General features: G+C 34.1%; 1 protein-coding gene across 3 annotated transcripts in view; it reads right to left on the bottom strand.

Moving 5' to 3' along the window:
* The window catches only part of Galnt7 (polypeptide N-acetylgalactosaminyltransferase 7), a 128883-nt gene that overhangs the window by 88758 nt on the left and 27356 nt on the right, over positions 1 to 12769 (bottom strand). The window contains exon 1 of one of the 3 annotated variants that reach the window (XM_078030989.1): positions 1074 to 1833. The exons of the other annotated variants lie outside the window; for them this stretch is intronic. Coding sequence (XP_077887115.1) covers positions 1074 to 1091 — 18 coding nt within the window. The 5' untranslated portion in view covers positions 1092 to 1833. Of the gene's footprint in view, positions 1 to 1073; positions 1834 to 12769 lie in introns of those variants that run through there. 3 annotated transcript variants of the gene reach the window in all.

The raw sequence follows: 12769 nt of genomic DNA, 5'->3' as shown, positions 1-12769 counted from the left end.
TGACACAAGAGGATTGATTTCAGCTCTAAAATAGGAGTCACAACACAATTCTACTTTCCAGCCAATGTCTTCCATTAATTAGCTACATGATATCTGGCAAATAGCACTTAACTCATTGGTAAAATAGAGATGATAATAAGAACCCAACCCACAGAACTGTCAAAGAGGATCAAATGAAGAATGTGTGGGAGGACACTATGTTATCTACATGTGGTAGGTTAAGAAGGTGACAGTATAGTCTAATAATTCCAAGCACATGTTGGGGAACGTATAAATCTTTACTGCTTCAAACCCTGTAATTTCAAGACACTGATTTTAAACCACTACCAAACAAACACAGGGCATAGATTATTTAATAATGTTGAGACCGTCTCAGTGAAACAAATGCTCTGTTCCTGCAGTGTTCACAGAGGGTCTAGGAAGCAGGTGCTGATGCTGGAGCAACAACTCAGCAGGAGCTATTCTGTGATGGCACAGCTACAGAAAGTAAGTCAGCACTGAAAGGTTCTCAAGCATCCATGAGATTAGGTTACATCTTCTGAATCTGAATCAGATCTGTATTTATTATGCTTTAAAGTTTTTCATTTTTCTATTAACTCATTTTATTTTAAGAAGTACTGGTTTGTGACTGAATAGAAATAAAATAAAACAAACAAATACCTTCACTGCACATAATTTGAGGAATAAGTAGAGTATTAAGTCATGAGAATAAAGTTTCTGGCTCATTTTGTGGGTTATGCTACAATTTAATATCTCTACTAGACCAGTTTCCCTAAACAGCAGGAATTAGAGAGTGGGTGGAAATGAATAGATAACAATAACCAAAGAGGTAACTGTAATTAACTTAAATATTTGCCTATATAATTAAATTTAGATATGACAGATCTTAACCAATATTTGAATCAGAGCTGAACTGGCAATATCTGCCTTCAAAGAAATTTAAAACAGTTAATTTAGTAACTACTTTATAGTTAATATTATTAAAATATTAAAACACAATAAATCAAATGCTAAGTTATTTTAAAGAATCTTGTAGCTAGATTTGCTACTACCAACTTTCTTTGTATACTCACCATGATTTTAGCAGACATGGCTCTGGAGTTAAGAGAGACAAAAGTCGTAGCTCCTGCCTTCTAGAAGCTTAGGTTCTGATGGGGGAGAAATAAAGCTGGCAACTGTGATAGGGTTACAGAAGGGAAATGGGTCTACCCGCCCAAACCACAACTTGGCTACAGGAACTGGCATTTGGCCACCACCAAGGCAGTCAGTGTATTCCTGAGGTACAACCATGGGCTAGATGCCTGGATGTGCTATTACTGCCTCTGATATTTGAGAAGTGTTGAATAACATTTAGGAAAACGCTATCCAAGAACTAGGATGGAAGGAGTATAATTAAAAAAGAAGTTCATGAGGCTGTTAAGTTTGGGAGCAAAAGGAAGACAAGGGTAACAGGTTACTGCTTGATTCCATGAAAGCGTTCTATAAACTCTCCGCTGCAAAATGCAAGTAATCTGATTCCTTATTATCAGGCTTGACAACTTCGATTTGCCCTTGTGGTTGGCACAGCTCTACTGGGAAAGTCTACAGTGTATACTAGCCTCAAGCACTTCCCTTTTTCTTAGGGCTCATTTGGGTCTATCAGTTCCTTTCCTGTGTGATGATGTCTTAAAACCTGTTGTTTTCTTAGGACTGTCATTTCCCTGGAGACTTGATTTAATCACAATGAGATCTTGCTCTTTCTTTTGGAACACACTTTTTATCCCAGGGGACAGGCTAGTCAGAGATAAGAGGCCTGAAGCTACTATGACCTTACATGGTGATCTGGGCCAAACCACAAGTTAATGACTACTCAAAATAAAGCTTCTGAGCATATCAAAATCCCAAGGCTGAAGTACTTATCACAATGTGGACTCTAAAAGAGTTTTTAAAGAGCTTTGAATTTATTCTGTCTTTTGAACTGAACTTAATTGTTTAAAGGAAACAACACTTGAACTTCTATTAAAACATCAAGATTAAAGGACACACAGTATAATGATCACATCTCTAGTTATGACTTGCAAAAGAAGAAAAAATAACATTGTGTCCAATGTTATACTAGATATTGAGGTTATACTAGATATTGCCTGGAGCAATAGAAAAGCCCCTAAATTAACTTTATAAAATGAAATATACATTAGTAAAGTGCAGAGGTCAACATTTCAGACATGCATATTGGAAGAATCCATTTAAGTTTACCTAAAAGCCCTCAGCCTAAAAGTCAAAGGTGCTATAAAAAGTATATGAGAAATCCTTTTTAGTAATAACAGGCAAGGATGCTAATGTAATTCTCTCCAGAAGAAAAATAAGACTTTCTAAAGTTGATGAAAAATGCAATGGCCAGCAAATGAATAAATTTGATGTTAAATGCATTTTAGTACTTTAATATTTACCTGAATAGTTGTAATTTAGTAATTTAATATTTAATTTCATAATATTGAATTTTATTACAGATTTTTTGGTTGGCAGAACTTCAAAAATTACCAAGAAATAACAACTATATAGTTTAGGCTCTTTTGATTTCGAAGTACAATACTCAATAAAAAGATCCTTCCAGGACTCTTATTAATAATAACACAATGTATGATTCTTCATATTTATCCATCAAGCTCAATTGTACTAAAGATTACTGTCTCACTGCCTGACCAGCTCTACAAACACTGGCATAGAAATAACTCTTTTTCTTACCAGCTTCCAGCCTAATTCTCCTTTAACTCTCTTGAATGGCAGCTGCTTAGGCCTAATAACTGCCTGAACAAAGTAGCTTCTAATAAACTCCCAGGTTTATGGAGAGCCGTTTCCTCACGGCAGTAACCTGAATAGCATACAGAGCACAGGAGCCGGTTATCAGTTTTGATTGTACAATAAAAAACGTTGTCCCACAAGAGAGAGAAAAAAAAAAAAAACACTAGGAGGAGAATGTAAAAAGAAACATTTTTTTCTTATTTAGATTGAGGATTTTGAACACTAATAACATATCAGAGCACTCCAAAAAAGGGGTTTTCCTATTTATCACCTGGTCAACTTAAAATTACTGATAAATACATACATTTCTCTCAGGTATTTAAGACTTTAGAAGACCAGTCAACCTATTCTTCCCACTGCATTATATATAAAATTATATCCACTTGCCCAAAGGAAATTTTTTCCTTAAGTGAGCAAATATATTAAAAGTAAAAAAGAGGGTTGTATTCCCAAGTTTCAGTATTTCCCAAAAAAGGGTATTTTTAAAATTTGGCTTTTAGCTCTGAAAAATCTATTTTTGAAGAGATTGTCATTCTCTATATTAATGCCCTATGCTAGACAGAAGGAAATACAAAAAGAACTTGGAAACACCAAAGTCATGCTGCTATTTTCTTTGTTCTACTGAATTGATGACTCTTATAAGCAAATATCTTAATCATTTTGTTATAGCAAATCACCACACCTTAATATGCTATTGCATTCTAGCAAAATAAAGTCCTCATAGCTGAAGAAAAAGAAAAGTCAGTGGAGTAAGAAGACAATGGCAGACCTGCACTGAAAGGAATCTGTGTGACCTGGATTAATCTCTTGATCCCTTTGGATCTCGAAGTGAATTTTTCATTTGCAAAGAGAGTTATCTAGATCACCTTAAACAGAAGCCTCTTTCCAGTGAAGGAAATGCCACCATCCTGATTATTGGTAAAAATCTGTTTAAACAGCAACTTCAAAATGCTTTTTAAAAGTCTAGTAGTTATTAGTAGGGTACTATGGATACCATTATTTATTTAATGGGTTTTGTTAATTATTTGAGACTTCTATAGACTCTAATAATTTTTAATAAACAGATATAAATTAAATGATTAATATTTAATTGTAAAATTCATTTTCCTTGAATAAAACTTATAATCTTATGTATTTAATTACTCCATATATACCATGTTAAAAAGCAAACATTTTTCTCCACATTTTCAGTTCATCTAAAATAATACTCAAAGTACCTTTAGATGATCTGAGATTTATATTATTGCAATGTAGTATGCGTGCTGCCCTTGTCAGCTCTATGTGAGAGAAAGACAAGAAAGTCATTGTGACCCATTCTATAAAGAATTTCCATAAAATTACAGAGTAGTCAACCATACTGCCTGCTGGTATCTAGCAGCTTTGTCATTACATTAAAAATATAAAATTTTAACCTGAAAAGTTCATGGTTGACACTTTAAAAACTGATAGCTTGAAGAACTTTTATTTTAGTTAGAATTTTAATCAGAATAGCCCCCTAATTGTTATTTTGATATAGATTTTTTAAAGTAGTTTCAAGAAAGCACTGGCCTATCAGGTGGGTCTAAAAGGTATCAAGATCAAAGAATCAAGTAAATGTAAAATCTACATAGTCATGTCCATCATTATGAAACTTGAATTAAGAAGACTTTTTTAGACAAAATGTGTGTGCTTATACACACATTCCTGACCATCTAAAATTTAACTTCAAAATATCTTTTATTGCTTCCCCTTGTTACTGAAAAATCAACATAGGATATTAGTCTGCTTTCTATCCTATATGTTACAATTGATAATGTGGTTGAGCAACAGAAGACCAGATTTGTCAATGGAAGATTCAAGCCTAGATCATTACTCTTTGTGGGAAAGCTGTTTAATCACACTTGGATATGTTTAGTATGGGTAAAATGCAGAAACTGTACTATCTCAGTGGTTTTTAATTATAGGTACTTGTCAGAACTACCTATGTACCCTTCTACAAACACAAATGCTATGGCTCATATGCAGAGATTTTTATCTTGACAAATTTAGTGGAGGTATAGACAAGAGTATACATTTAGAAAAAGCTTACAGGTAATTCTGGACATGCACTCCTAGTTAAGAACTCCTAGATATGGCCATTTCTAGTATAAGAACACAGCAAAATAATCCAGAATTTAGAAATAAAGCAATCTTCCATGTGGCTACTAAGCACTTGAAATGTGACTAGTCTAAATTGAGATGTATTATAAATGCAAAATACACACCAGGTTTCAACTGAAAAAAAGAAAAGAAAGTGAAATATCTCAAGTTTTAAAATACTGACTATATGGTTTGAACACAATAGGTTAAATTAAAATATTAAAATTAATTTCACCTGGATTTTTAAAACTATTTCCAAGTGACTAATAGGAAATGTAAAATTACATATGTGACATGTATTTATTTTTCTGTTGGCCAGCACTGGAATAGGATTTTTAAAAATCATCTCCTATAGAGGCTATTTAATAGTTAACATTTTGATTTTTTGTTGAAGAATCAAAAAGAGTAGAACTAATACAGCAAATGTAAAGGAAAAATAAAGTGATTTTCTGTTTTCCTTGGTCTCTGATAAATATTTGTGCAAAGGAAACCGTTCTTCATTTAGCTCTAAGTGTGTTTATGAAACAGTCAATGAAGGTGAGTTTCCGACAGCTGAAATTCTATCTGCCTCAAACACAGGCTCCATGCCCACAGAGATTCCAAAGCATGGGTTTCTTGGCATCCTTCCTGCCAGGAAACAAATACTCATTCTTCTGTCTCAAACCTGTCATATTTATGCTTCAGTGTTTCTATGTAAGCATAATTAAATAAGCATTTCTTAAATTGCTAGGTGACTAATTCTGCTTGAGGCCAGAGGCACTTGTATCAGAAACTTTTTGTGCGGACACTATGGCAGGGAAGGCAGAAGATGGGCTGGCAAATGGGGAGGGAAAAGGGAGCCTGACTAAAAGGCGTGAAGGTCATCTACACATTCCTGAGGGAGGCAGTGATGGAGGCTGAGGCAGACTGCTGCAGAGGAGAGATTGGATTGGGTGACTGGGAGGTATTGATTGGTAGGTACAGTAGTAGAAACACATGCAATATTGAGAGTGAAATTTGGCTAAGTGACTAGTTTCCTTTTGGTTGCAAGTAACTACACACAAATGACAGTGAAGGTATTGAAGGTATATGTTCACAGATTAGAGAAGACTGGAGCTACTGGCATACACTGCATTTTCCAATCCTACAACTGAAAGCAAGTAAGAACAAAACTGGGTGGAATAGGAAACTAATGTAACACACATTTTACGCCTACCATGTAGCTGGAAAAGAAACATTGAAGAAGACCTAAGAGATGGACTGACACAAACAACCTTCTTCAAACTTGTACTATATGCTACAACAAACTTTTCTTCTTGCTTCAGGGTAGAGAGAACACGAAATCAGCTAAGACTACTTTGAAAAAGATTAACAATGATGGGGAATGAGGGAGATCTGCCTTCCAAATATTAAATGAATTCTAAAGTCCCAACAATTAAAATTTGGCACCAGTGTAGATAAAAGAGAAATTAATGAAACTAAATTCACAAACAGATAAAACTTTAATATTTAATAAAAGATGAAACTTCCAAAATTTTTTGTTATTCAATAAATGATACTGAAAAACTGGCTAACCACTTGAACAAAAGATAGAACTCCAAGCTATTCTTACCCACTAAAATCATTCTAGAAACTAATAAAGATTTAAATGCAATAAAGAATTTATTAGGGAACTAAATAAAATATAATCTTAAATTGGAGAAGAGAGCTAAGGCTATAGCTTAGTGGTTGAGCACTTGCCTAGCATATGTGAGGCACTGGGTTTGATCCTCAATACCACATAAAAATAAATAAATAAATAGATAAACAAACAAACAAACAAAAGACATTGTGTCCATCTACAACTAAATTTTAAAAAATTGGAGAACTCTCTAAACATAGTTTAAAAAAAGGTAGAAATCAAAATGAATCATTTGTAGGTTCAATTATACAAAAAAATTTTAAACTCTATACATCTAAGGCCACAAAGGTTCAATTTGAGATGATAGGCTTAGCACATCTGCCTTTCACCTTCTGAGGTACTCTCTCAAATACACTGACATCAACATAAGGCAAAACGAAACAAGAAAAAATACAAGAAATTATAAGACTACCAAAAGAATACTATGGTCCTGCAAGAGATGATCTCAAAGAAATATAGATACATAAATAGCCTGACAAAGAATGCAAAATACCGGGGCTAAGGCTGTGGCTCAGTGGTAGAGCACTTGCCTAGGTCCATACATTTTAAAAATTTTGGAAAAAAAAAGAATTAAAAATACCAACATGTGCCACACAATGACACTTTGGTCAACAATGGAGCAAAAACACAACAGTGGAATCATAGAATTCAAATGGAGCTCAGAAATGCCTATTATCTAGTGAATGCATAACTGAAGAAGGAGCAAGAGAAAAGGAAATACCAAAGAATAAAAAGAACCACCTCCAAGAAAATTCTTAGGGAAGAGATTAGCAGAAGTTTTTGAAGACCTCAATAAACTCTTCAAAAAGTTTGAAAAAATTGATCTAAACACTGAAAGGTTTTCATTAATAAAGAGAAATGTTCCTGATGCATTATCTGCTTATGAGCAAATATGTAAGGAAACATGGACATATTTCTGAAAAGAAAGCCACTAGACATACTTCGGAAGAGTGACAACTCCTCAAGAAGAGCCTCAGGCAGGGTGGTCAGATGTGTTCCAAAAGAAGGCAGTGTCATCTTAGGAGATGAAAGCACCCTGTGTATTACTGCCCTTGAAGACTTTACAGTAGGCCAAGACATGGAGGTAGGAGACAGTGATATTGAAGATATTGATCCTGTAAAGGCCTAGGCTATTGTGTGTGTTTGTGTTTTCATTTTTAACAATTTTTTTTAAATTAAGAATTTTAAAAATAGAAAAAAACTTTTGTTTTTAGCCAAGTATTATGATGAGTAGAAAAGTTTTAAAATTTATAAAGAAAAATTACAGTAACAACAGATAATTTATTACTGAAGAAAAAAGTTTTTCTTAATACATATAGTGTAGACAAAGTATGCAGTGTTTAGAGAGTCTACGGTAGTGTATACTAATGTCCTTGGCTCTCATATTCACTCACGTTCATTCACTCATTCACCTACAAAACTTCCTGCAGGCTCTATTCATAGTCAATATCCTACACAGGTATAGCATTTTTAATCTTGTATATCACATATTTTACTGTACCTTTTCTATATTTAGATATGCGTAGATCCAAAACGTTACTGTGGTGTTACAGGTGCCTCCAGTATTCAGTACAGCAACATGCCTATGAGCAACAGGCTGCACAAATATCCTCAGTGCACAGTAGACTATTACCCTCTAAGTTTAAGTACACTACAATATTCACACAAGGAAGAAATTGTCTTAGAATGTAATCTTGTCATTAAATGATATAACTTTGCTTTAAGGAAGCTTAGCTTAGCAAACCTCAACTAAATATACAGAAATGATTCAATGAAATCAGGTAAACAATAAAATGATCAAAATGAGTAATTTAACAGAGATTGAAATTATATTTTAAACTCACACACGAATTCCAGAGCTGAACAATAAATGAAAAAATGCAATAGAGGACAGCAACAGTGGAATCAATCAAGCAGAAGAAAGAATCTACAAACCCTAAGACAGGTTATTTGAAAATATATAGTCAGAAGGGTGGAAAAAAAGAAAGAAAGAAAGCTTCTGGAACTTATGGGTGTTAACAGGCCAGAAAACCTTATTTTTATTGGTTCTTTTTAGTTATACATGACAGTAGAATACATTTGGACATAATTATACATGTATGGAATATATCTTGCTCTAATTCAGACCCAGTACCTCAACTCTCCTTACATTTTCCTCTCCCTGCTCCCTTCCCTCTATTGCTCTTTCTGCCATTTACACAATTACTTTTGTTAATTAATTTCTTGTGGATATACATGACAATGAGATTCACTGTAGTATAATCACATAGGTACATAAGAAAGTTATGTCAGATTCATTCCACTATTTCCTTTTCCTATTCCTTCTCCCCTCCCTTCATTCCCCTTTGCCTACTCCACTGAACTTCTATTCTCCCCACACACCCCTTATTGTGAGTTAGCCTCCACATATCAGAAAACATTCAACCTCTGGTTTTGGGGGATTGGCTTCTTTCATGATAGTCTTTACATCCATCCATTTACTGGAAAATGTCATAAAGGCATTTGTTATGGCTGAGTAAGACTCCACTGTGTGTGTGTGTACATATATGTATATGTATATATATATACACCACATTTTCTTTATCCATTAATATGGCTGCATCACTATATTAAGCCAATTTTAAATCCAAGGGGTGGGATAACTTGGTCAAATGGTGGTTCCAGTAGTAGTTTTTCTGAGGAATCTCCACACTGCAAAAAGCTTATTATAATAAATAATAGCAGAAAATTTTCTAAATCTGGGGAAAGATATAAACATCCAGCTATAGGAAGGCCAAAGGTCTCCAATCTGATTCAACCCAAACAAGACTACACTAGACATATTATAATCAAACTGTCAAAAATCAAAGACAAAAAATAGCACCCTGAAAGCAGCAAACAAAAAGAAGCAAATAACATACAGGAGTTCTAATAAGTCTAGTACTAGATTTCTCTGCAGAAATCTTACAGACCAGGAAAGAGGATATTTTCAAAGTGCTAAGAAAAAAACTGTCAAGTAAGAATACTGTGGCCAACAAAGCTATTCTTCAGAAATGAAAGACAGATAAAGATGTTCTCAGAAAGACAAAAGCTGAGGGAGTTCACTACCATCAGATCTGTCTTATAAAAAATGCTAGAGGGAGTTTTTCATGCTGCAAGAAAAAGACGTTAAGTAGTAACACAAAGACATGAAAGTATAGAACACACTGCTAAAAGTTAGCATCAGAATACTCTAATGCTGTAATAATGGTGGTACATAAATCAATCATAATTATTGTTAAATATAAATTAATTACAATTAAGTTATGGTACATAACAGTATGAGAGTGAAATGACTAAACTACTAAAATAATAATACTTACAATAAGATTTTAAGGAAGACACAAAAGAAACTAAGCAGTTTTCCTCTACCATGCCCATTTGCCATGATGTTCTGTCTCTCCTCTGGCCCAGAGCAATAGACCTAACCCACAGTGGACTGGAACCATGAGTCAAGATAAACCTTTCCTCCTTCTCTCTCTGTTGAAAAAAAGTGTGTGTGTGTATATATGTATGTATGTTGTGTGTGTGTGTGTTTACATATATGAGGAAGAAAGCTTGGATGGAGTAAGAGTTGTGAGTCTTTTAATGCAAAATTACATTATCAGCTTAGAAAATCTGTCACAGCCATAAGATGTGTTGTGTAAATTCATGGTAGCACAAAGAAAAAAACTTACAGTAGATACATAAAATTTAAAAAGTACAAATCCACACATAACACTAGAGAAAGTCACCTAGTAACAAAGGAAACGGGGGGAGGGGAGTTGGACACAGTATTTGTAAAACAATTTTTTAAATGACAAAATGGAAGTATTGTTCTTATTATTAATAATTACCATGAATATAAATGGATTAAACCCCTAATCAAAAAATATAGAGTAACTGAATGGATAATAAAAACCCAACTAATATGCTGCCTATGAAGAGACTCATTTCACCTTTAAGACACACACAAAGACTAAAGTAAAGGAATGTATAAAGATACTCCATGCAAATGGAAACCCACAGAAAGCAAGGGTATTTCACCTGTATCAGATATAGACTTTCAGCAAAAAATAATAAAATGAGGCAAAGAAAATAATTATATAGTAATAAAATGGCTATTATTATATAGTAAGAAACTCATCAAGAGGACATAAACAATTGTGAATATATATGCACCAACATCAGATCACCTAAATACATAAAGCAAATATTAATAGATTTTAAAGGAGAGACTAAAATATAAATTTAGAATAACGTTAGTACATACCTCATAGAACTGCTGTTAAATTTTTTTAAAGCACAGAATCTTAGACAACAAAATGGCAGCTTTCATTAGGAGACTCTAGGCAGTATTAAGCGTCAGATCATATGATCACACAAATATTAAAAATGCCAACCAAAGGTCCAATTAAGGGCCAGACTGAGTGGTGAAACAAATACTGAAAATGGCCAGGAAAAGAAGAAATCAATCAGAACTGGAAGGAGCCCAAAAGATTTTTTTGAGCTGGGCAAGGTGGTGCATGTCCATAATCCCAGCAACTCAGGAGGGTGAGGCAGGAGGATCTCAAATTCAAAGCCAGCCTCAGGGTCTCACTGAGGCGCTAAGCAACTCAGTGAGACCTTGTCTCTAAATATAATATAACATAGGGGCTGGGGATGTGGCTCAATGGTCGAGTTCCCCTGAGTTCAATCCCTGATACCTGCCCCTATCCCACAAAAAAAAAAAAAAAATGCTTTTTGCGATAGGTAGGATTTGAACTAGACTTTGATGGCTACATAAGGAAGAGGCAGAAAAGAATGAAAAGGATAATTTAAGAAAAGGCAAAAGCATGACCAAATGAGAATGACAAATCCACCATCCTTTCTTTCAGTAATTTCTCAGCTCTATAGCCACATAAGACTTATACTACAAATCAACTTTACAGGCTTATTCTTCTTCCAGTGACCTCTAGGCTTAGGAAAAAGTTGGTGGTAGTGGTTTCTGCTTTCAAAAGTATCGGGTTAGATCTGAACCCATGGTTATACACTTCTCTTTCAGAAAATTCTCATTCACCTGCATATCTCAGCAGTGTTCTTCAGGACCATGTTATAAGACGCTGGGAATGAACCATAAGGCTTTCAAATACTGTTTGCATCTCAGTTTTAAAAAATGTAGAAGCATTATTATCCTTTGGCAAAAATAAAAATAACTTTTATTATACAGTATCAAGATTGGTCTGAAATAGCAATAATCAAAAAGACAAAGTAAACATGAACTTTCTAGAAGAACACACCTACCTTAAGAAAAACTAGACTTCCTAATAAACAATTCATAAAGATAGGATCTGCTGTGTTTTCTTTCGCAAAGATTTTTCTCTCATCAGAAGTATAAGAACCAGGCATTTATTTACAATGACTTTCACTTTTCTCAAACTTCAGAATCACCTAAGAGACAGCAAGGTCTGCAAGTTCTCTGTTTTTCTATTAAGGAAAGGCTGCAATATAGCATCCTAATGAGGGCTGATGGAAAGATGTTTGTGGGGGTTCTAGACAACCTGGATAAAGCATTATTGAGGCACTCCAAGCACACAGAAGGTTGTAGGACACAATTCCAATCACTAGAAAAGGGATTCTTTTTCCTAAGATGTCCTCTCTCTGATATCACCTGTTGGTCATCTGCTCTAAATGGGAGTTGGCATTTTCATTAATGTTAATACAATGTTGAATTGCATCCTACAGACTGAAAATGACTTACTGGTCTGACTCAATCTAGAAATAGCATATAACCTAGTTCTCTTTGCTCAAAATAGATTAAACTCTAGTCATACAAATAGCTGTGAACCCTTTCAAAGCACTTAAATGTTTTATTTTTATCTTGATTTCATAGGCAGTAAGATGAAACAGAAGTTAGACACATAAATCCTCAAGCAAGTACCCTAAAATTTATTTGAATTTATATTATTATTTGGCTCTTCTATTTCCTACCTGTATGATTTTGGCCACGTTTAAAGTCCATCAATTTATTAAATTTATTTAATAACCTCAGGTTATACTAAAAATGACAAGAGATGGCTTACCTAAAAACAGACAGTAAAAACACCAATTTTAAAACTCTGAGCTGATAAGAAAATGAAGAAAGGAAAATCGGGGAAGAAAAGAAAACTACAAAATTCATTCTAAAAGGTCCCATATAATTGTTAAAAGTAGGCACAAAATTTAACTATAAAG

This window comes from Ictidomys tridecemlineatus, chromosome 14 (assembly GCF_052094955.1).
Source record: "Ictidomys tridecemlineatus isolate mIctTri1 chromosome 14, mIctTri1.hap1, whole genome shotgun sequence".
Classification (NCBI taxonomy): Eukaryota; Metazoa; Chordata; class Mammalia; order Rodentia; family Sciuridae; genus Ictidomys; species Ictidomys tridecemlineatus.
This window is presented reverse-complemented; position numbering and strand designations above follow the sequence as displayed.